The sequence below is a fragment of the Zalophus californianus genome, chromosome 16, assembly GCF_009762305.2.
Source record: "Zalophus californianus isolate mZalCal1 chromosome 16, mZalCal1.pri.v2, whole genome shotgun sequence".
Classification (NCBI taxonomy): domain Eukaryota; kingdom Metazoa; phylum Chordata; class Mammalia; order Carnivora; family Otariidae; genus Zalophus; species Zalophus californianus.
In genome coordinates this window covers 15,780,619-15,803,944 of record NC_045610.1, presented here as the reverse complement: position 1 = coordinate 15,803,944, position 23,326 = coordinate 15,780,619, and the positions used below count along the sequence as shown (strand labels likewise).

The 23,326-nt window shown below is 50.4% G+C and overlaps 1 protein-coding gene across 1 annotated transcript in view; it reads left to right on the top strand.

Moving 5' to 3' along the window:
• The window catches only part of RPH3AL (rabphilin 3A like (without C2 domains)), a 139,227-nt gene that overhangs the window by 32,178 nt on the left and 83,723 nt on the right, over positions 1-23,326 (top strand). The window contains 1 exon segment of the mRNA XM_027626119.1: positions 20,485-20,596. Coding sequence (XP_027481920.1) covers positions 20,520-20,596 — 77 coding nt within the window. The 5' untranslated portion in view covers positions 20,485-20,519.

Sequence of the window (23,326 nt, the reverse complement as noted above, 5' to 3'; positions counted from 1 at the left end):
TGCCCCTCTCCCTCTGCTCCTCCCCCTGTTCCTGCGTATGCGTGCTCTCAAATAAATAAATAAAATCTTAAAAAAAAAAAAAGTTCCTGTCACACTGCATCCTTGTCAGCATTTGGTGTTGTCAGTGTTCTGGATTTTGGCCATTTTAATAGGTGTGTAGTGGTATCTCATTGTCTTAATTTGTGATTCCTTAAGGACATGATGTTGAGCATCTTTTCTTATGCCAATATTTGCCATTTGTGTATCTTTGATGAGATGTCTGTTCAGATCTTTTGCCCATTTTTTAACTGGGTTGTTTTCTTATTGTGGAAAAAAATAGTGTTCCCCCTTTGGAATTTTATTCATCGTCTGGCTTATCTGAAAGGATAAAGAAAAAAGACTGTGTGTGTATGTGGGGGTGGTTGACCCCAAAACTCATACAGTTCTGTTTAGTGTTGAGCAGTTGGGATACCCTTGAAATTAAGAGCTTAGGCTTAGAGTTCAAATCCTGGGCTTTGCCTCTTACTGACTGTGTGACATTGGGTAAATCATTTGTCTTTATGAGCCTCAGTTTGCTCACCTGTAAAATGGGCATGTTAAAACCTGCTATGAGGGACACCTGGGTGGCTCAGTCGGTTGTGCATCTGACTCTTGATTTCGGCTCAAGTCATGATCTCAGGGTCGTGGGATCGAGCCCCGCGTCAGACTCCGTGCTCAGCATGGAGTTTGCTTGCCCCTCCCCCTCCACTGTGTGAGCGTGTGCACATGCTGTCCCACTCTCTCAAATAAATAAATAAATAAAATCTTAAAAAAAACCCTGCTATGGAAAAAAAAAGGAGATGATTCTCTAAAGCACTTGGTACCAAGCTTGACAAATAAGTAAATATTCAATAAATAGTGGTTCTTCTAATAGATAATTAATATGCATACCTTTCACTTCTCCTGTGTGACATTTTGTTTCCCCTGTGCCCTAGTCTTTGAGACCTCAGAGCCCACTAGAATCCCATTTATCTTTCCCGAACAGTTAGGGTGTGTGTGCATATGGGGTGCATGCCCCAGCAGGCACCCACTTCTCGGCCTCAGCCCTTCCCTGGCTGCCTCTCACTTCCCTGTTCCAAGCCCCAGACTTGTTGCACTCACTTCCTGGTCACCCCTTATACGGGCCATGTTCCCTAAACTGCTGTTTCTCCAAGCCTGGCTACAAGTGTTGACACCCCAGGTGCTCCTCATTCTGACTTCTCTGAGGACGAATCCCAGGTCTGTCTTGTCTGAGCGAGTTCCTGCTGTTGGCAGTGAGAAGTCAGGTGAGATGGGAAAGTGAGCAGGTTGATGGAGGCGTCCCAGCGGTGACACCTGGCGGGCTCCTGGCTCTGTTAGACATGGGCGTTGGAGTTGGCTCCTCATACGGCCTCACCAGTGGGGCCCTACAGTTCTCTTGGGAAGGCAGTATGGCCTTTCCCCTCATGCTGGTTTCTCTTCCCAGGAGATAGACTTTCTGCTCCCCAGGCCTCTGCCCTGCCCAGAAATGACACCCTCCGGGCATTTCCCACAAAACTGAATGGAAGGCCTAGAAACCATCTACCTTCTGAGGTTCTTTGTACAGAGGTCAGATAAGTGGCAACACTGGCTACAGGCAGAGGGCAAATTCTGTGGAACGCTGCTCCTTCCTGCCAGGGGAGCACAGTTCAGTGGTTGCGATTGTGGTGGGGAGGGCAGATATATTATTCTATTATGAAGTGACCTCCTTCGGTCTTTGAGAGAGTTGAGTTAATACATGTAAAATGAACAGAACTCACACATGGTCAGGGTTTTGTGTGTGTGTGTTTTTTTTTAAAGATTAATTTATTTATTTTAGAGAGAGAGTGAGCCAGCAAGGGAAGGGGGCAGAGGGAGAGAAAGAACCCTATTTTAGTATATGTGCTGCCGAAGCAAGCACAGGAGAGAAAGAACCCTAAAGCAGACCCTCTGCTGAGTGGGGAACCCCACAGAGGGGCTCGATTGCAGGACCCTGAGGTCATGCCCTGAGCTGAAATCAAGAGTTGGACGCTTAACCGACTCCGCCACCCAGGCGCCCTTGGTCAGTGTTGAATGAGGATGTCAGCAGGTATCATCATCATCCGTTCAGACCCCTTCCCTGGAGCGCCCCACTTCTCCCCTGACCCACCTCCCACTCTCTGCCCCAGACTGCTCCAGGTCCCTCAGTTGAGCTTAGGCACTTGAAGGTGCATGTCGGAAGATGGCGGTCCTCCACCCAAAGGAAGGACCTGTTCAGGTTCCTTGATGCCCCCTACCTGTGCTCTGCGGGGTACCGGAAATTGCAAGGCTGCTAATAGGGGCGGTGGCAGTGTTGGTGAGGGTGATGGCAGTGGAGGAGGTGGTCCAGTGATGGCCATGAGGGCCGCCCTTGCCGAGAGCGCACAGCGTCACGGGTCCCGTGCTGGATGTCTTATCCGCACTATCTGAATCAGGGCTTCTCCAACTTGCGCTTTGACCTTTTCAGCTGGATGATTTCATCTTGATGGGGGCTGGACTGTGCCTTGTAGGGTGTTTAGCAGCATCCTGGCTTCTCCCCACTGGGCTGTAGCCAGTGGCACCCACCCTCCCCCTGCCCCGCCTTGTCTCCAGAACGCGCCAGATGTCCCCTGGGAGACAAAATCACCCTGATTCAGAACCACTGATCTAATTTATTCTTCTCAACAGCCCCAGGAGGCAGCTCCTCATTTTACAGATGAGGCCGCTAAGGCCTGGAGAAATGAAGGAGCTGTCCAAGGTCACCGAGCTAATAATTCACAGAGCAGAATGCAAACCGGACACCTGATCCGAAGTAGAGACTTATAACCGCTGCCCTTTATTACTCCGCAGCAAAGGCGAATTCATGTGCCCCTTGGCAGGACCACCTGGGGTACGGGACCAGGTTGGGGCCTGCGTGGTCAGCCTGGGCATCCGTTGCCAAATTCATTTGGGGCTGCTGCCCATTTCTGACTCGGTTTGGCCCCAAAGAGCGGAATGTATTTATGTGGAGACTGTCTCCATGGGCCCCAGGCCTCTGCCGTGGCAGGGAAGCCCCACAGCTTCTCCTTCCTCCAGGCAGTCCTGTCACTGGCAGACACCTGTGTGGAGGAGCACGCGTGGGTGTAGCTTTCAGCAAATGGGGCTTCCTATACTTGTTGTCTGCTTTCTCCCACCGAGGCTGTGAATCTGGGTTTACGGGTTGAGTGCCCAAAATACTCATTTGTAATTTTTCCTTTTCTTTCTTTTTTTTTTAAAGATTTTATTTATTTATTTGAGAGAGAGAATGAGAGAGGGAGAGAGAGCATGAGAGGAGGGAGGGTCAGAGGGAGAAGCAGACTCCCCGCTGAGCAGGGAGCCGGATGCAGGACTCGATCCTGGGACTCCAGGATCATGACCTGAGCCGAAGGCAGTCACTTAACCAACTGAGCCACCCAGGCGCCCTCCTTTTCTTTTTTTTTTTAACAGTAATTTACTACGAAAAATTTTAAACGTAAAGCAGAGTTGAAAGACTTTTACAGTGAAGTCTGACATGCCCACCACTTAGATTCTATTATTAATATTTTACTGCTCTTCTGTTTCCCTTTTCTGGAACTCGGGTCAGCGTTGTCTCTGCGTGGTGGGTCAGTGAGCACACTGTGAATTTTCCATGAGGAGAATACATTAATAGCATAGACAGTGGTAATGAGACAAAGATGGTCTTCATTAACCAGGTTGTTGGAGGAGTTCAGGGCCATGGATGACCCTACTCACTGTTAAAGCAAAACTAGTTTAAACAAGTTACTAAATAGATTGGAATGTTATTTAAAAATGCCATCCAGGGGTGCCTGGGTGGCTCAGGTCATGGTGCCAGGGTCCTGCGGTCGAGCCCCCCATTGGGCTCCCTGCTCAGTGGGGAGTCTGCTTCTCCCTCTCCCTCTGCCCTGCCCCCCCCCCAGCTTGCACTCTCTCTCTCTCTCAAGTAAATAAATAAAAAATCTTTATAAATAAATAAAATGTCACCTAGTATTTAATCCATGTTATCTTAAAGTATAGAAATAATACAGGTGTAATAGTTTCAAACAATGAAAGTCATATAAATTGCCTGACACAGAGATAATTATTGTCCTCTCCTCTTTTTGTGGAGCCCTCCTTTGTCTCAAAAATAAGCAAAGAGGGGCACCTGGGTGGCTCAGATAGTTAAGCGTCTGCCTTCGGCTTAGGTCATGATCCCAGGGTCCTGGGATGGAGCCCCATGTTGGGCTCCCTGCTCAGTGGGGAGCCTGCTTCTCTCTCTCCCTCTGCTCCTGCTTGTGCTCTCTCTCTCTCTGTGCCAAATAAATAAATAAAATCTTAAAAAAAAAAAAGAGAGAAATAAGCAAAGAGCCTGGCAGACACTCCTTTGTTTAACTCCTGCTCCCTTCAGCCCAGATCCCTAGGGCAAGGGGACCAAAGTGACATCTTGAGATCCCCCCGCCCCTTTCATGAGTGGGCCTCAGCTACTGCTTCAGGCCTGTTCCCCCAGAAGGCACCGTCCTGTGAAGCCACATCACACCACATATCCCTTGGTATAAGTGATTCTAAACAATAGACACCCTAATACAAAGTTGTTTTTTATTTAAGTAATCTCTACACCCAACGTGGGGCTCGAACTCATGACCCCAAGATCAAGAATCACATGTTCTTCTGACTGACCCAGCCAGGTACCCCCAAAGTTGTTGTTGTTGTTTTAAGATTTTATTTATTTATTTGAGAGAGAAAGGGAGAGAGAGGGAGAAGCAGACTCCCCGCTGAGCAGAGAGCCCGACATGGGACCCGATCCCAGGACTCTGAGATCATGACCCAAGCCGAAGGCAGATGCCCAGCCAAGTGAGCCACCCAGGCGCCCCCCCCAAGTTGATTTTTAATTATGAACAGTTTAAAAGCTTTTTATTTTGAAATAATTTAAACTCATATAAAATTTGCAAAAATGGTTCAGAGAGTTCCTGTGTCCCCTTTACCCTGCTTACATAACAATATGACCACTCCTCATTCATTTTTTCCTTATCTCTCATGATGGTCACATTTTTTAAGAGCACTAGTCAGTTACTTTATAGAATGTCCCTCAGTTTGGGTTTGTCTGGTATGTTCTTGTGATTCATTTGGGGCTAGGCACTTCTGGTAAGAATCTCAGAGGGATAGGTCTTTCTTAGTGCATTGTATCAGGGGGTAAATGATGTCTAAATGTCTTATCACTGGTAGTATTAGTCTTGATCACTTGGTTCAGGTAGTATCTGCTAGTTTCTGCCCTGTAAAGTTACTGTTTTTTCTTTTATAATCAACAAATATTCTAAGGAGATACTTTGGGACTATGCAGATACCCTGTTTGTCCTTAAACTTTTGCCTCCTAATTTTGGGATCCATCTACAGATCTTCCCTGTAACAGTTATTACTGAGATGTTTTAATGGTGATTCTTTGGTTTCCTTAATTCCTTCTACTTTTTTTTTTAAAGATTTTATTTATTTGACAGAGAGAGACACAGCGAGAGAAGGAACAGAAGCAGGGGGAGTGGGAGAGGGAGAAGCAGACTTCCTATGGAGCAGGGAGCCCGATGCGGGGCTCGATCCCAGGACCCTGGGACCATGACCCAAGCCGAAGGCAGACGCTTAATAACTGAGCCACCCAGGCATCCGTTCCTTCTACATTTTTAATTGGAACGCTTCTGCAAGGAAGAATTGTCCTCTCTTTATTTACTCAATTATTTATATAAAGACTCATAGATATTTATCTTATGGGTTATATAATCCGATGCTAGTGTTATTTATTTTGTTGCCCCAGTCATTCTAGCTTTAACCCTTGGGAGCTCACCATGAAAGTTTTTATTGTGAAGGTTTTCAACCATTGCAGAAAAGCTGGACAAATAGTACTAAGAAAACCTGTCATCCCTCCACCGAGATTCAGTAATCCTTAGCATTTGACCATATTTGCTTTCTGTCTCTCTCTTTCTCTCCCCTGCCCCTGTCCTGCAGTGTTTTCACAAATGCACCATCTGTTGTGTGTTTTTTTTGTTTTTTTGGTTTTTTTTGTGAGGTTAATTTACAGTTAATCTGGCCCCAGACCATCAGGGGTTGATGTTAAAATATAAGTGGCCAGCTCTTTGCCCTCCGGGGACTGTGTACCTGGCTGTCTTGTTCAGACCCCACCCAGTTCATTCTTTACTGTGCCCCATGATTTTTTATACAGCTGTATTGAGATATAATTCACATACCATACAGGTCAGCCATTTAAAATGTGCAATTCAGTGGGGTTTAGTACATTCACAGATGGGTCAGCCACACAACAGCCAGTTTTTGAACATTTTCATCACTGCGAAGGTAAACCCCATATGCTGTCACTCTTACTTGCCCTCTTGCCCCATAAGCCCTAGGCAACCACCAGTCCACTTCCTGTCTCTATAGATTTGCCTGTTTTGGACATTGCACATAAAGGTAGTCATATACAATTTGTGGCTAGCTACTTTTGGCATCACGTTTTCAAGGTTCTTCCATGTTGTAGCATGAGTAGGGACTTTGTTCCTTTTTATGGCCAATATTCCACTGTACAGTTTTGCCATATTTTGTTTATCTGCTCAAGAGTTGATGGACACTGGGTTGTTTCCATAGCCTTTTGGCTGTTATGGATGGTGCTGCTATGCACATCTGTGTACATGTTTGTTTTTTTTTAATATTTTATTTCTTTGACGGAGAGAGAGAGAGACACAGCGAGAGAGGGAACAGAAGCAGGGGGTGTGGGAGAGGGAGAAGCAGGCTTCCCGTGGAGCAGGGAGCCCGATGTGGGACTCGATCCCAGGACCCTGGGATCATGACCTGAGCCAAAGGCAGACGCTTAACGACTAAGCCACCCAGGCGCCCCTGTGTACACGTTTTTGATAGAACAACTGTTTTCAGTTCTTTGGGGAAACATACCTAGCAATGGAATGACTCAACAGTCATATGGTAATTCTATATTTAACTTTTTTTTGTTTTTTTTTTAAGATTTTATTTTTAAGTAATCTCTATACCTAACATGGGGCTCGAACTCACAACCCCGAGATCAAGAGCCAGCACGCTCTGCTGACAGAGCCAGCCAGGCGCCCCTCTACCTTTGACTTTTTGAGGACCTGGCAAACTCTTTTCCACAGTGGCTGCAACATTTTACATTCCCACCAGCAGTGTAAGAGGGCTCCAATTTCTCCACATCCTCACCGACACTCCTAATTTTCCATTTAAAAAATATTCGCCATCCTGGTAGGTGTGAAGCGACATCTCATTGTGGTTTTGGTTTGCATTTCCCCGATGGCTGATGGTGTCAGATATCTTTTTATGTGCTTTTGGGCATGTATACCTCTGCCTTGGAGAAATGTCTGTGTAAGTCCTTTGCCCATTTTTTAATTGTCTTTTATTGTTGAGCTGGAAGAGCTCTTTACTCGTTATGAACACTAGACTGTTATCAGATATAGGATTCACAAATATTTTCTCCCATTCTGTGGTTCATCTTTTCACCTTCTTGAGAGTGTCCTTTGGTGCACTGAAGTTTTTAATGTCGATGAAGACCAAATTATCTGGTTTGGTTTTTTTTTCCTTTTGTTGTCCATGCTTTTGGTGTCGTATCTAAGAAACCACTGCTGAGTTTGAGATTGTAAAGATCTAACCCTATATTTTCTTCTAAGAGTTTTACAGTTTTAGATCTTCGATCCATTTAGTTAAAACTTTGAAGTGGCATGAGGTGAGGGTCCAACTTCATACTTTTGCACATGGCTACCCAGTTGTGACGGCAACATTGAAAGGAGTCTCGTTTCCCCATTGTATGGTCTTGACACCCTTGTCAGGGGTGTCAAAATCAGTTGATCATAGATGTATGGGTTTATTCCTGGACTCTCGGTTCTATTCCAGTGCACGTTTGGAGCATCGTCCAGGCACGAGGCTTGTCCTGCTCCCAGGGAGCATCTGGTCTGATAGGAAAGGTCAGACATATTCATAAGCCATCAGAAATCATCAAGTACTGGGAAGGGGTAAAAAGTAAGTATGTATGAAGATGTCAGTTGTTTCAGGCTGGGGCAGTGGGTGTGGAGTGGGGGGCAGCACGAGGACTGCCTGAAGGAGGTGTGGGCTCAGACATGGGGGGTAATGCCAAGTGTTTCTGCGTGTCTGGAGACAAATTTGGCAAGGTGGGGTAGAGCCTGTGGATGGTCATGAACTTCCAGGTGAAGATGTTGGGCTTGATTTGGAAGTGTCTGAGTAGAGCCAGGCCTTTGCCGGGCCCATCTGATGGCAGGGTAGACTGCTTCTGGGCAGGGGAGCCTGGAGGCAGGTGAACCACTTAGGATGATAGGGTGACTGAGGTCTGGGTGAGCACCTGGGTCAGGCAGTGGGAATGGTGGGGAGCAGGGGCTGTCAGAGACCTATAGCTTCGTGCCTCACTAGTCTGTGCGCTCTGGGGCAGGACAGAGCAGTGTGCAAGTGCTGCCGTGACCCACAGAACCCCGAGCCTTCTCAGAACTATTTGGCCAGTTTCTGCACGTCTCAGTTTCTGTGAACTCCTGGCACACTCCCTCGTGCTGGGAGCACGGGAGATGGATGCAGACTACCCCTGGTCTGTCGCTTTCATTAGCTGCCACGTGCCATAGCCAGGGCTCCAGAGGGGACAGAGAAGGTGAGTGAAAGAGCCAGGGGCCAGATGGGTGGCCTAGAGGCCATACCTTTCAAGCGTCAGGTCTCAGCTCCTTCTCTGGAAGGGGATGACAGTCAAGCCCTCCCCTTGGGATTGTGATGAGCTTCAGGAGGTCAGCCCAGGGTAAGTACCTGCAGGTAAGTGGTGCCCGTAAAGCTGGCTGCTTTCTCTCTCCCGTCGGATAGTTCAGGGCCAGGCTGGGCATTTGCAGATCCATTTTAATTTTTTTTTTTTTAAAGATTTTATTTATTTGAGAGAGCATGAGAGGGGGGAGGGTCAGAGGGAGAAGCAGGCTCCCCGCTGAGCAGGGAGCCCGATGTGGGACTCGATCCTGGGACTCCAGGATCATGACCTGAGCCGAAGGCAGTCGCTTAACCAACTGAGCCACCTAGGCGCCCCCAGATCCATTTTAATTTGTAGGCTGCTCCTGAAATCCTCCAGGACTACAGCAAGACGCTAGTGGTCCTGCCTGGCCTTTCTCCTGCTCATCCCCTCTGTGCCCCGCCATGTGCTGGGCGTGCTCCCCTCTCTCATGCCTGAGTCCTTGGCTGTCCTCCCCGTGGGCATTCAGGATAGGCACTCCCATTTGTTTGGGGTCTTCGCCTCTACCAGGGGAATGGGGCACGCAGAGAAGTTGACAGGTGACCCCTGGCAGTGCAGTACTTAACCTTGGAATTGGAACAGAAACGTCTGTTTGTGTTTCCATGAATGAGAGGGGACAGCTGGCTGGCCGATAGCAGGCTAGGTCGGCTGGGGATTGCCTTGGCTGCTGGCTTTAAGCAAATAGCCAGGGCCAGGGTTCCCGCCCAGGCTCTGGTGAAGTGGGCAGAAGAAGAATGCAGAAGTACCTGGCAGAGCCTGAGAAGAACCCCTGAGAGCCGGTGTCTTGGCGGGGCTGTGCGGAGGCCGCTGGGGGTGGCAGCCGTGCCGAAGCTGCTCCTAAAATCCCCTGTCGGCATACCCGAAGATTGGGACTGTACCACGCAGGTGAGAAGGGGTGCACCTGCTTTCCTTCCAAGGGTTTCTCTGCTTCATGGAGAAGGTTCTGCTGGGATCCTCCAACGATGACTCCCAGGTGTGAACTAAACTCAGATTTCCTTTGCAGAAATTGTTTGCTTATGACTTTTCAGACACACACATATTGTGTACAGGGAAGCAGGCTTGTCTTTCTGCACTGAAAGACAAGCAGCACTAACACCCCTTACCGTGTACCCCAAGCCAGGTGCCTGGCAGCCCTGGGAGGACTGGGGCATTTTCCAAGTAGAGTCCCTGGGGCCACAGACACCTGATTGCCCCGAAAGCTTGTTTTCTTCTGGTAACCTTAATCGAGCTCTAATTCCGTCTCCTGTTCTTTTTTTGTGCCATCGACCCTTTTTTTGATAGTCTGGTGAATCCTGTGGAACCTTTCTCAAGATAATGATTTTAAATGCACAAATAGGATTACGGAGGAGCCAATTATATTGACTTAGAGTTATCAGAATATTTTTTAAAAACAAGCTTTTGATATAGTAATCTCTATCCTCTTGAATCATTAAGTAAACCACCTTATAGTAGGTCTAATAGCTATTATAATTTTGAAGTAGTGATGAACATAAATAGTATTTGGAGATATCTGCAGTTCTGTGATATGTAAATATCTCTTGGTCTATTAACAACCAAGCCACAGGTACTGATGATATGACTGTGATGTGTTGCCTGCATTCATAGTGAAAGAAAATAGACAATTTCAGATGCAGGTTAATAAAAATAAAGATATAATTTATTCCCCATCCAAGGTCACAGCTCCCCTGTTAAGAACTCCCAAGAGAAGCAATGACCGAAGGAGATTGTTGTTGTTTTTTTTTTAAGATTTTATTTATTTATTTGTCAGAGAGAGAGAGCACAAGCAGGGGGAGTGGCAGGCAGAGGGAGAAGCAGGCTTCCCGCGGAGCAGGGAGCCTGATGCGGGGCTCGATCCCAGGACCCTGGGATCATGGCCTGAGCCGAAGGCAGACGCTTAACTGACTGAGCCACCCAGGCGCCCTGGGGATTGTTTTCTTGAATCCTCTTTTTGCATCAACCATGACAGCTCTCTTAGATTGAGGCTCCTCTCCTAGTTTCCTGCACCTTGGAACTCCAGGAGGCATTTTAGACCAACTTGAGCATCTGTGCATACACACCGAAGGGTCCTCCCAGCCACTGTCCCCACCCCCAGGGTAGGGCTTCCCCTTTCTGTTGTTGTCCTGTGTTAACAGCTTGAATCGTATCCCCCAGAGGGTTATGTTGAATTCCCACCCCCTAGCGCCTCAGAATGTGGCCTTATTTTTTTTTTAAGATTTTATTTATTTATTTGAGAGAGAGAAAAAGCACAGAGGGAGAGTGTGAGGGAGAAGCAGGCTCCCCGCTGAGCAGAGAGCCTGATGCAGGCTTAACTGACTGAGCCACCCACGCACCCCAGAATGTGCCTTATTGGGAAATCGGGGCACTGTGGTTGTCCTTGTTTCCAGTGAGGTCATCCTGGAGTCCGTATAGTGAGAGGCACAGGGAGACAACCATGTGAACACGCACAGGAAGAAGTCCATGTGAAGATGAAGACAGAGGTTGGAATGATAACAGCTTCAGGCCAAGGAGCACCAAGGATTGCTGTGCAAACCCTAGCAGCCAAGAGAGAGGCATGGGACAGACTCCTCTCTAGGTCCTTCAGAGAGAACTTGGCCCTGTCAGCATATCGGGTTTGGGCTTTGAGCTCTAGAACTGTGTAAGCCTCCTGGTTTGTGGTAAATGGATACAGCAGCCCTAGGAGACTGATACCATGTGGTCTGATGGGGAATGGCCCACTGCTTGGGGCCTGGCAGCCAGCCTGTGAGGCTGCCCTCCCTCCTGCGCATGCGCAGGTTGAGTCTGGCCCAGGGGGTCTGGTTACCCCGGGGTGGGGCTCCGCCAACCGTGACTGCCTCGATCTGGGACTTGTACCTGCCCTGTTTTAGGCCTTTCAGAGGTAACAAAAGCGAGCTGTGCCCCTGGGAACGTGTAGGCAGAGCGTGTGGCTGTTAAATTGGGAGGGCTGGCACTCGAAGTGAGAAGGGGAAGAAGTGGGATGCTTTGCATCTTATTTCGGTTGGAGGCTCTCCACAGCATTTCAGCCTGGGAATGAGAAAACGGTTTCAGTTAGACAGACAGGCAGGGGTCTGGGCCCAGCCGAGTGGGCATCGTGGATGAGGATTTACTTCCCTGGGGAGAAGACCCTGCCGCGGTGAGGGAGGCCTCCTACCTCGTGAGGCCTTCTGGGGGCACAAAGAACCACCCCAGCTCACCCTGCAGCAAACTCAGGTGCATGCTCAACCCTCAGTGCTGGTTTGTTGAATGAATGAGGGCGACAGAGCCAAAAGTGGCAGCTTCTTGCCTTTCAGAGGACCACAGCAGACTCAGCGCTGTGACTCAGTGGGGATGTGCCACGGAACGGGCCACAGGGTGTCCAGGATTGGTAGGCCTGGAAGGCCGCAGACAAGAAAGGCTGCGGGAATCCGAGCAGGGGTGTGGGCCTTAGCGAGCCCCACCCAAAAGGAGGAATGTGAGCGAGAGCCATGAGGACCGGTAGGGTGCCTTACTTATCCTTAGAAAATGATTACAGAAATAAATTCACCCCCAATGCCAAACTGTACTCCACTGTGTGGACTCTGCATTTCCCACATGGGTACGTGATTGGTCCATTGTGCCATCATTGTGCCTACTTCTTGTTCCGAATCTTGCCGTAAACCCTTGTCTAGGTCGTTTGTCATTGTGATATTGACTGTGCTGTTGTTGACCATTCCTTAGGAGTCGGGGTACTTTCTAGATTTCCTATGGTTCTAGTGGGTGGAAACCACTTTGCAGAGTGGGCCTGAGGCAGGACCGGTGAGGCCTGTGCAGGGGATGGGCCTGCGCGTGGTTAAGGAACTGTGGGGCCTTCAGTTCCAGGCCGGGGAGGCTGGGCATTCGTCCATGGGCTGCGAAGGTTAGTGTTAGGTCCATAAAGGTGGACCGGCGCCCACCATGTTGTGAGTATTGTGCTAGGGACACCGAGTTGCGTCCTGGGAGCTGTGGTCTTCATGCGAGAAATAGAGGTGGAGACCCCTCAGGATACAAAGGGGGATGAAATGCTGTGGGGAGGCAAGGGGGGTGGATTTCAAACAGGAGCTGGGTAGGGAAGAGTGAGGGAATTCCCAGAGGAGGTGGTGCCGGGCCCCTGTAGGTAGACAGTGTGCAGGAACGACGTTTCCCTTGAGAAGTTCTGGAGACAGCTGAGCGGCTAGAATGCGTCCAAGTTCCCAAGGGCTGGAGTGTGAGTTTTGCGGAGGGATGTGGTGGCAGTGAGACTGGAGGCGTAGTTCGGGCCAGATGGTGGATGACCTTGAGTGTGGCTTCAGGACTTTTTTTCCTTTGGCAGTGGAGCCATTGAAGGTTTTTGAACAAGGGAATCCCATGTCCTGACCTAAGCTTTAAGGATGAGCTCTCTGGCTGCAAGTGAAGGGTGTGAGGCCTCAGGAGGTCCAAAGGCCAACTTTCGAGGCTTTTGCCACCGTCTGGGCAAGAGAGGCAGAGAACTGAACAGGGCGAGGAGGGAAGAATCACCCAAGAAGGCAGATCTGTCAGGATGCCTGCTGACAGGGTGGGTTCTAGGGACGTTTGTCAGGCAGAAGCTTCCTTAGGGTGCCTCATTCCCCGATCCCTCGAGCCCTGCCTCATGCATAATTAGCCCAAGACACCATAGAGAGGTTCCCTCTGATTTCAGACAGGCCTCTGAGGCTTCCCGGCTGGCTCTTTCATCCTCCTGGTGCGGCGTGACAGGTGGAGGGACCGTGGATATCCGCTTACCTTATCTTGCTATTAGCATGTTGCCCGTATCATGGTAACCGAACAGATGTCAGGGCCTGTTGCTAAGGGTTCCCTGGAATATTAATACCTGGGCGTAGAACTGAGGGCTCTTACAGGCGTCTCGGAGGCCTTGGGAAGCACCAGCTTGGGGGCAAGTATTTTTTATATTCATCCCTGCTTTTTCTCCCTCCTTTAGACCCTTGCCTGCTCCCCTGCCACCCCGGCTCCTGACAGCTAGCTCGTCTCGGGATGGCAGCTGGGCGGTAGCAGGGGGAACAGCCCCTCTCCCCTCCTGCCTGGGGCAGGCATGGCTGAAGGTGCATAGCACTGGGTCCCCTGGGGGCTGAATGCAGACTCTGAGGCCTTCCCGGGGCCGCTCTCTGGGTGTCGGCTCAGATTTGGCACCGGGATGAAGCCTCTTTTCCAGCCCTGCACACGCCACCTGAGGAGGCTCCAGGCCCTCCCCCAGCCCCCTCTCCTCACTCTGGCATGGGGGTGGGGGCAGACTGGTCCTGTTTGCCTCCCTCGTCTGGGCTTCTGGCCTTCCCACTGCTCGCAGTTTTGAAAGTCCAACTCCAAACAGCTCGGGGAGCGGGTTTGGCTGGATATTGAGGTCAGGGTGAGGATTTTCTTCATCAGAGATCGTTTGTATCGGTCATATATTGCCATGATAATGCTGCATAACAACCACCCCCAAACTTGGTACCACCTTTATCGTTCCCGAGTCCGTGGGTCAGCCGTGGCTCTTGGCTGGACCATGCATTTCATTCATCGTGCTTCAGCAGCTCGGACACAGCGTCCTGCACCTCACCTGGAGGGATGCTCGTCCACTCGTTCTGTCCCACTGGTTGGTTGGAACCAGGGTCCCGCACTTGCTGGTGACTTGTGTTTGCCTTTGCACACAGTGTCCCCTCCTAGGCCCTGCAGTTTCTCTGAGCCCTTCTGTTCTGCCTGCTTCATTCCCACCGTTTCCTTTTTCTTTCTTTCTCTTTCTTTCTTTCTTTTTCTTTCTTTCTTTCTTTCTTTCTTTCTTTCTTTCTTTCTTTCTTTCTTTCTTTCTTTCTTTCTTTCTCTTTCTCTCTTTCTTTCTTTCTTTCAAGATTTTATTTATTTATTTGACAGAGAGAGACACAGTGAGAGAGGAGACACAGTGAGAGAGGGAACACAAGCAGGGGAGTGGGAGAGGGAGAAGCAGGCTTCCCGCAGAGCAGGGAGCCCGATGCGGGGCTTGATCCCAGGACCCTGGGATCATGACCTGAGCCGAAGGCAGACACTTAACGACTGAGCCACCCAGGCGCCCCCCCCCCCCAAGTTTTCTCTGTATTATTTCTTCTCTTCCCGTGAGGTCGTCTACCCACAGCACACCCGGGGGAGTCATCGTCCCAGTTGCCTCCGTGGAAGTCTCCCTGAAACAAAATCAAGGAGGTGGAAAATGCCAGGGTCTAAAGGTAGGAGACGTGACCACATCAAGGAAAAGGTTATTAGCTTTGGTAGTAGGGCAGTTGCCTCTTGTCCCCACCCTGGCCCTGGCGGGCAGAGCAGAGAGCCCCGGGGGGGGTGTGTGTGTATAATCCTTCTCAAAGGGCAGGGGGTTTGCAGCTCCAGACCCTCTGTCGCTCAGAGACCGTGCAGGCTGCCTCGTGTCCCAGCACTGTGCTAAAGCAGGTGTCCGTTTTGGAAGGCTGGGGGTCTGACAGCCGTGTTTTCTTGGGTCGGTGACAATTTGTGCTGCTCGGTGGAGTTTACGGGAGTGTGCTTCCGTCTCATCCTCACCAGGAGCCTGGGGTGGAGGGGGAGCCCCTGCCCCTGTTTGGAGGAGAACATTGGTTGGAGGGGTGTCACCTGACCACCCGGGTCACTTGGGTCTCCGTGTTCACTTCTGTGTTCACATTACTGGATTCTGAGCGCATGAAACCCTTTTATTTTTAATTAACATATAATGTGTTATTTGTTTCAGGGGTACAGGTCTGTGAGCACAAAGCCCTTTAAGGGGACAGAAGGTTTCTTTCAAGTAGATATGAATATTTGTGGAGAGGAGGCCTTTTTTTAGTGATTACAGGACTGTGTGCTTTATAAAACCAACTTATTGGAGATTTCCAGATAGGTTTTGAATTCTGGGGTCAAAAATAGAAAATCCACATGACGCTAACGGGACAGAGCTACAACTCTGTCACTACAAAAAGTAGTGGACAATTCTAGGAGCACCTTGGAGAGAGTAGGCTGAAGCCTGCAACTGATAGCTTTGAGCCACTGTGAATGTCACTGTGATAAAAGTTTGTCTCAACAATGTATGAGAAAAAAATATACTTTCCCTTTGAGGAATTTATCCTGAGGAAATGATCAGAGATAGGCACAGAGGTTCATTCATCTCCCAGATATACATTTTACTGTTGAATATAAATAGAACAAAATTGGAAACAATCTATGTGCTCCCAAGCAGGACAATGATAAAATATACCCAGAATGCTAAGTTAAACAATTAAAAATCATGGTTTTGAGGAATTCTAATAACGTGAGAAAGTCCAGTGTGAGAAGAGAACAGCAAACAGGATGTGTGGCAAGAACCCAATTTTATTTGAAATCTCTGTAGAAATGCCTGGAAAAAAATCGGGAGGCCTTACATTGAGATGTCAGGAGTCTCCATGTGGGGTGGGTGATGGTGAGTGTGGGCTGGTCTTGCTTGTGATACCCGGCAGAGCCCAGGACGCAGCCTTGTGCGGGCACATGGCTGTTGCCCAGTGGGAACAGCCGGCTGTGAATGCAACGTTTGTCTGCAGTGACTAACACCCAGGGTGGCGAGCTTTGGACTTGAGGGAGGGGAGAATTGAATCTCCCTGGAAGAATGAGTTTGTTTTCACCGATCTGCCTCAGAAAGTTGCCTGAGGCTCATGGACTCCTTCCCCACAGAATTGTCTCAGAAAACCATCACCAGACATTTCCTGTTCCCTGTTCCAGGTCCTCCCTCCCGGGGGAGGGAGGGTGTCCCCTGAGCTCAGGCGCTCCTGAGGGCACAGCCTCAACTGGCACAGGGGGCCTTGTTCGGCAGGATGGAGGCAGCCCCCGGAGGCCCGGCACCCCAGCCTTATGGCATGTGGGCCTCTCGGCAGGGAGGTGGCTCTGGGTGCTGACTCCCCTGTGGGGAGTCCTGAGAAATAAACTGTTTTGTGAGCGAGCAAGTTGCAGAGCATGGCTGGAGCCCAGCTCTGCTCTGAGCACGTTTGGCTTGTTGTCTGTACTGCTCCTTGTCTGGGAACGGCCATCTCTTTGATGAAGTCAGTTTTGCTGAGCACCTACTTTGTAGCAGGCCCTGTGCTGGGCTCCAGGGATGGACAAGGTAAAAGGACACGGGCTCCCCGGGGAGCCCGCAGGCCTGGGGGTGCGTGGGAGCGTGTTGTCAGTGGAGTGGGGGGACTCTGAGCCCACCTCCCCCCGGGACCAGTCTTCCGTCCTCGGCAGAACGCACATGCCTGTGTGCACACACGCACACCACATACCTCTCTCCTTGCGGCTCTTACCCCTCACAGCTGGAAGGACTTCAGAGACAGGCCTGGCCCCAGCTGCCTGTTCTCCCCTGGTTGACAGAGGAGGCTGGAGCTCCACGTAGCAGCCCTCTTTCCGCAGACCCTGCCGCCTTGCTTCTCTCTAGGCCCTCAGCCCCGTCCCTCTTTCCCCCAGAATGTGTGGTTTGCATTTCCTGCCTTTTCACTTGCCTTCTTAAGCCCCTGTTTGGTTCTCATGTCAGTTGATTTTTTTTTAAGATTTTATTTATTTATTTGTCAGAGACAGAGCGTGAGCACAAGTAGGCAGAGAGGCAGGCAGAGGGAGAGGGAGAAGCAGGCTCCCTACTGAGCAGGAGCCCGATGCGGGGCTCGATCCCAGGACCCTGGGATCATGACCCGAGCCGAAGGCAGACGCCCAAGCGACTGAGCTACCCAGGGGCCCTGTCAGTTGATTTTTGACCCGGACAGATTGGCGTTTGTTCATGCAAGAGTGCAGTCCACGTTCAACTCCCATGGCCCTGCTCTTTGGAAGCTTTAAGGACCCAGCTCTTAAGAGCGCACGGGGCCTTGGGAAGGGGCCCTCCCTGGCCCTCCTCCTGGAGCTGCCGCTGGAGGGGAGCAGAGCCCCAGCTGGTGTGTGTTGGCTGGTGGTGAGCATACAGCTTGGCAGAGGAGCCCCCTGAATGAAGAGGGTTCAGGAAGCCAGGGACAGGGCTTGCAAGGCTGGCGAGTCAGGGAGCTGGTGGCTCAGGCGGAAGAGATTTGGAGAACCTAAGCTGGCTCCGTTCGCAGTTTCCTAAAGTGTGGCCCTTCCTCTCTCACCATGTCTGTTTCCCTGGATCATATGTTAGCCTCATTTGGGAGAAGGTCAAGACTTGATTTGAGGAGGCCCTTGGGTGATGGTGGCATCCTAGTGCTGGGCCTGGCCATGGGGTCTCCACACGTGGCTCTTTAGGGTCTGGATGTGCCCAGGGCTCTCTCCCAAGGTGGCTGACAGTGGAGAGCAGGTGCTTGGATGTGCTGCATGGGATAGAGAGACCACTGCAGTCAAGGTCATGGGCTTGGTCTCTGTGGCTACAGCCAACACGCTGCCCCCTGCTGCTGGTCATCATAGAAATCAATGATGTTGGTCTGGAACAGTAGTTCTCAAACCATGATCCAGGGATCCCTGGGGGGTCTCTAACACCTTTCAGGAAATCCACAGGGTCAAAACTGTTTTCATAATAACAATAAAATGCTGCATCCCATTCTCTCACAAATGTACAGAAAAGGAAAAGTTCATTAATATGGTTTCAGATGCCACATTTGAACTAATCTTTAAGAAACTACCATCTGTTGAATCTGGTACACTATGAAAGGAGAATATCCACAATTATCTGGAAAGACTGTTAAAATACTCCAACTGTAGTACATATTTGTGAGAGTCTAGACGTCCATCATGCACTTGAACAAAACCACATAATCACAAAAGATTGAACAAAAAATCAGATATGAACATCCAGCTGACTTTTGTTAAACTAAACATTACACAGATTTTTAAAAATGTAAAACAAAGCCATTATTTTCACTAGTTGTTTTTTGTTCTGAAAATATAGCTTTCTAAATAAAATACATGAACATCTAATGGGTTTATTGTTTTTTGATGAATTAAAATTAAATTTTTTTCCTCAGTTTTAATTTCTAATGTAGTAAGTATCAATAGATACAGCCCACATAATTTGGTGTTCTCAATAATTTTTTATTACTGTTTAATGAGATATAGTTCATATACCATAAAATTCACATTCTAGAAGGATATTCATTGGTCTTAGTTTATTCTCAAAGTTGTGCAACCATCACCATGACCTAATTCCAGAATATTTTCATGACCCCAAAAAGAAACCCTGAACCCATTAGCAGAAACTCATTCCTTCTTCCCGCCACCTGCACTTCAGCCCCTGACAACCATTAATCTACTTGCCGCCTCTGGATTTGCCTGTTCTGGACATTTCTTGTAAATGGAATAATACAACATGTGATCTTTTGTGACTGGCTTTTTTTTTTTTTTTTTTTTTTTTAAGTAGGCTCCATACCCACATGGAGCCCAGTGTGGAGCTTGAACTCACGACCCTGAGATCAAGACCTTGGCTGAAATCAAGAGCCGGGCACTTAACTGACTGAGCCACCCAGGTGCCCCTTTTGTGCCTGGCTTCTTACACTTAGCATAATGTTTTCAAGGTTCAGCCACATTATAGTCTATATCAGTACTTCACTTTTAATGGCCAAATAATATTCCATTGTGTATGGGTAATGCCAAATGATCTCCATTTATCAGTTGGCAGATACTGGAATTATTTCCACTTTTAGCTGTTATGAGTAATACTGCTATGAACATCCATAAACAAGCTTTTTTTTTTTTCAAACATTTTATTTATTTGAGAGAGAGCATAAGCAGGGGGAGCGGCAGGCAGAGGGAGAAGGAGAAGCAGGCTTCCCACTGAGCAGGGAGCCCAATGCGGGGCTCAATCCCAGGACCCTGGGATCATGACCTGAGCTGAAGGCAGATGCTTAACTGACTGAGCCACCCAGGCACCCCACCAACCTCAGTAGTTTTTAAGGGTATGAAGGATTCCTGTGTTTGAGATCTGTTGGTCTAGATGGGATAGGGCCAGGGCAGTGTGGGTAACTCAGTGCAGCCCTTCATCTTTGCTCTGGGATTGAGTTACCATCCCCCTGCTCTCCCCCCAACCCCTCCCCACACACACACTCCAGCATACATATGCTGTACCCTTATGCTAGATCATCAAAGAGCTGGTCATAGCCTTGGTGGCAAGGAGAGAAGCAGCCGAGCTAGACCGCGCACGTTAAAGCACCAGGAAGTTCTGGAGCAGGTTGGCCTCCCTGCAGGATTCCCGAAGGTGCCATCTTCCATGTAGTCCTGGCCGTAGCTGTGGCTCCCCATCCTCCTCCCTGCTCTGGGGTGCCCTGTGATGGTCGGCAGAACATGTTGGGGAGCAGAACCCGTGAAGGTGGCCACCTTTAGCTACACCCGTGGGCCTGGAGCAGCCACGGTAGGTCCCCCAGGTTTGGGAGGGGGCATACGGCTTCCCCAGGCTGTTTAGCTGTGTGCCCCCCAGCCCCAGCCCCTGCTGCTCGGCACTGTGCTCAGTACGGTAGGGGCTGTACTTGGGAGAGGCAGGAGTCAAGTGCCCTCCACTTGTGCCCCTTCCCCACCCCCCCTTCTGCTTCTAACTTCTGATGTCCTGCCAGTCATGTCCAATCTGGTCACTTAGCCGCATGAGCCACCTAGTCAACCCTCCCCGAATTACGATCCTTTCGAAAGAGGAGCTTTGAGGGAACAGTATTTAGCCAGAGGATTCTGATGGTGAGGCATCTGCAGGCGGCCAGATACGGGGATGCGCCGGAAGTGCCAGTGCTTGGTGCCTGAGGGACCCTGGCTGCTGTCTGCACCCCAGCTGATGATGTGCTCTTGATTTTTCCCCCTTCTCACCTCAGATGTGACTCCTGGCCCTGGCTGGGCACTCGGAGCCATGGCCGACACCATCTTCGGCAGTGGGAACGACCAGTGGGTTTGCCCCAATGATCGGCAGCTCGCCCTACGAGCCAAGTGAGTATCTCCAAGGCCCTACCAGGCCAGCCTTCCCTCCCTCTCCCTACTTCCCTCCTTCTGGGGGCAAGATTCAGTATCAGGGACCCAGAAAGTGAAGTTTGGAGACAAGTGCATGTCTGATGCACACCACACTCCAGGCCCCGAGGTTGGCACTGAACAGCCATTCACTCATTTGCCATGTGGAATGTACCCTCATTTCTCGGAGGAGGAAAGGGAGGCTGGGCTCCTTGCCCATGGCAAGCTGGGGACCCACGCCCAGGCCCCCCTGACTCCCAGGCCTACGGCAGGCTGCAGGGTGCCAAACCACTTCCTCTGCCTTCTCTGGTGAGAGTACGTCACTGAGCCTTCAGTCCCCGAGCCCCTGGAGGCGGGGAGCCTTTGATACCTGGATGCCCGCTTCACGGTGAGGGCCTCACACTGACAGGACAGAGCAAAGGCTGATCAAGTGAACCAAGAGCTGCCCGCCGGGCTGAAACACAGCCAGCCTCGAAGTGTCCCCAGTCTCCTCCAGTATACTGCCAGGGTCTCTCTGGTTCTGGTTTGTCCCCTTCAGGTCCCAGCTTTCCTGTTATCCCTCAGCCTGGTGACCCCTCAGACCCAGTTAGGTCAGTCCATCTCTACTTTCCCTTCCCCCTGTGGCTGGAGACCAGGGCCTCCCAGATGCCTCTCCTGCCTTCCAGGCTTCCCTCTCCATCCAGGGATTTGGAGGTCCCTGGTGTGTGATAAGGCCCCAAGAATGCCTCTTCATCTGTCAAACCACACCAATTATGGGAGCCAGCATTTCCCAAATGGGACCAAGTTCAAGAAATTTGCAGTTAGATGTTAGAGGCCTGCAGGGGGACAGAGCTGAAACATCAAAGAGGGAGAGAAAAATTAATCCGAAATGCCCAAGAGTAGAGTCCTGCATGATTTGCAGGAATCTCTGTGCAACAGTTAATTTGTCCCTCTCACCGGGATGGCTCGGCTCCTTTCAGCCCCCTGCACAGCCCCCACGGGGGAGAGAGCGGGGATGAAGCCAGCAGCTCGCCCTCTCTTCTCCAATGCCAGGCGAGATGATGGGTCCTCCCTGGCAGGGTACAGGAGCTGGGGTTGCTGTGCTCTCTGTGTGACCCCTGGTGACCCCTCTGGCATTTCCTTCAGTTCTCCCTGACCTTGTCTTGCACTCAGCAGCAGCCGGAAGCTGTTGTAGCATCTTTTAGTAGAGCAAATGCTTTTATCTCCTCCCCAGGGTGTGCTGCCTTGTAATGCCAGGCTCCGTAAAGGAGAATACTACAAATCTTGCATCCGGGTCCTGTGCCCCGAGGGTTCCTCTGGGAGGCCTGGGGAAGTTACCTTCCCTGGCTTCAGCTCAGGTCTGTCCTCCAGTGCCATCAGACATTTTCTAAACCCCTACTATGTGCCAGGCACCGATTGCACAGCAGTGAACAAGACCAACGTGGTCCTTTGTCTTAAGGCACTGGTGGGGAGAGGTGAGCATTATACATATAATTACCCATGTGCAGCTACTTCGACAGCAGAAACAGGCAGTGGGGTGAAGGCAGGTGCTAGCTTAACCTGGGGATTTGGAGAGGCTTCCCTGAGAATGTGATGTTTATGTTGAGTCCTGGAGTAGGGGTAAATGTTAGATGGAAATAGGGGAAAGGAGCTTCTAGGCAGAAGGTACAGCATGTGCAAAGGCCCTGAGGTAGAAGGAACAGGACACGTAGAGGGCCTGACAGGAGGCCAGGGTGGCTTGAGTACAGAGTGAGGTGGTGAATGAGGTGAAAGGAAGCTGGGGAAGTGGGCAGGAGCCAGATGGTGTAGGGCTGGTCCTCCAGACTCACATTCTAGAGAGGAGACAGAGGGTCCTACCTGGCCTTGAAATAATGCTTAAGCCCCATGATGGAGCTATGCCTGAACTTTCTGGGAAATCTGAGAATGTATTCAACCCATCTTGGAGGGGATCTTGACCAGGAATCTAAGAGAAGTCCTTTTTTTTTTTTTTTTTAAGATTTTATTTATTTTGGGGGGAGCGTGAGCAGGGGAGGGGGAGGGAAGAGGGAGAGGGAGGCAGGGCTGTCAGCAGCCGCTGACCATGGACTCCTTGGGTCAGGAGGCTGGCCAGCCATCTAACTGCTCTCAGCTTCCTCTGCTGAGAAAAGGGGAGGCTGGCCTTAGATGATGACAGGAGGGTCTGGTTCGAGGAGGTCTGTTGTGCTCTGGGCTGGTGCCAGGAGCTAGCTGGGTAGGATTTGCATCCTCCAGGATGGATGGTGGTGCCGGTGCCGTGCCCTCCTGTTTCTGTGTTCCTGGGCCTGCCTTTTCCCCATGGAGTGGGAGGCCTGAGCTTAGGGTCCCTGTTTTCCAGTTCTCCTTCCCTGGCCCCGGGAGTCACACACGGAGGGTGTCCTGGCCAATCCCCGACTACCTGAATCCCTGCAATGCTCAGGTGGAGAAAACCTGCAGCTCGGGGTGGGCGAGTGTTGCTTTTCTGGGCCTAAACCACTCAAGTCTGCTCAGTACACAGAGGAAAGGTGGACATGTGCCTCTGCCCGCTCCAAGGACTGGCCCCCCTTCCTCTCACTCCTGGCCCTGCCCCCTTCCCGCTGTTTGCTTCCCCCAGCCCTATGAGGACCGCTTCAAAAAGTGTTGGTCTAGGGCAGTGCTTCTTTTTGACTTGGAGACATAGGCAGTCCAGAAGTCTGGAGACCCTCGGTATGGCACCTTACTTTATGTCTCTGCACCTTT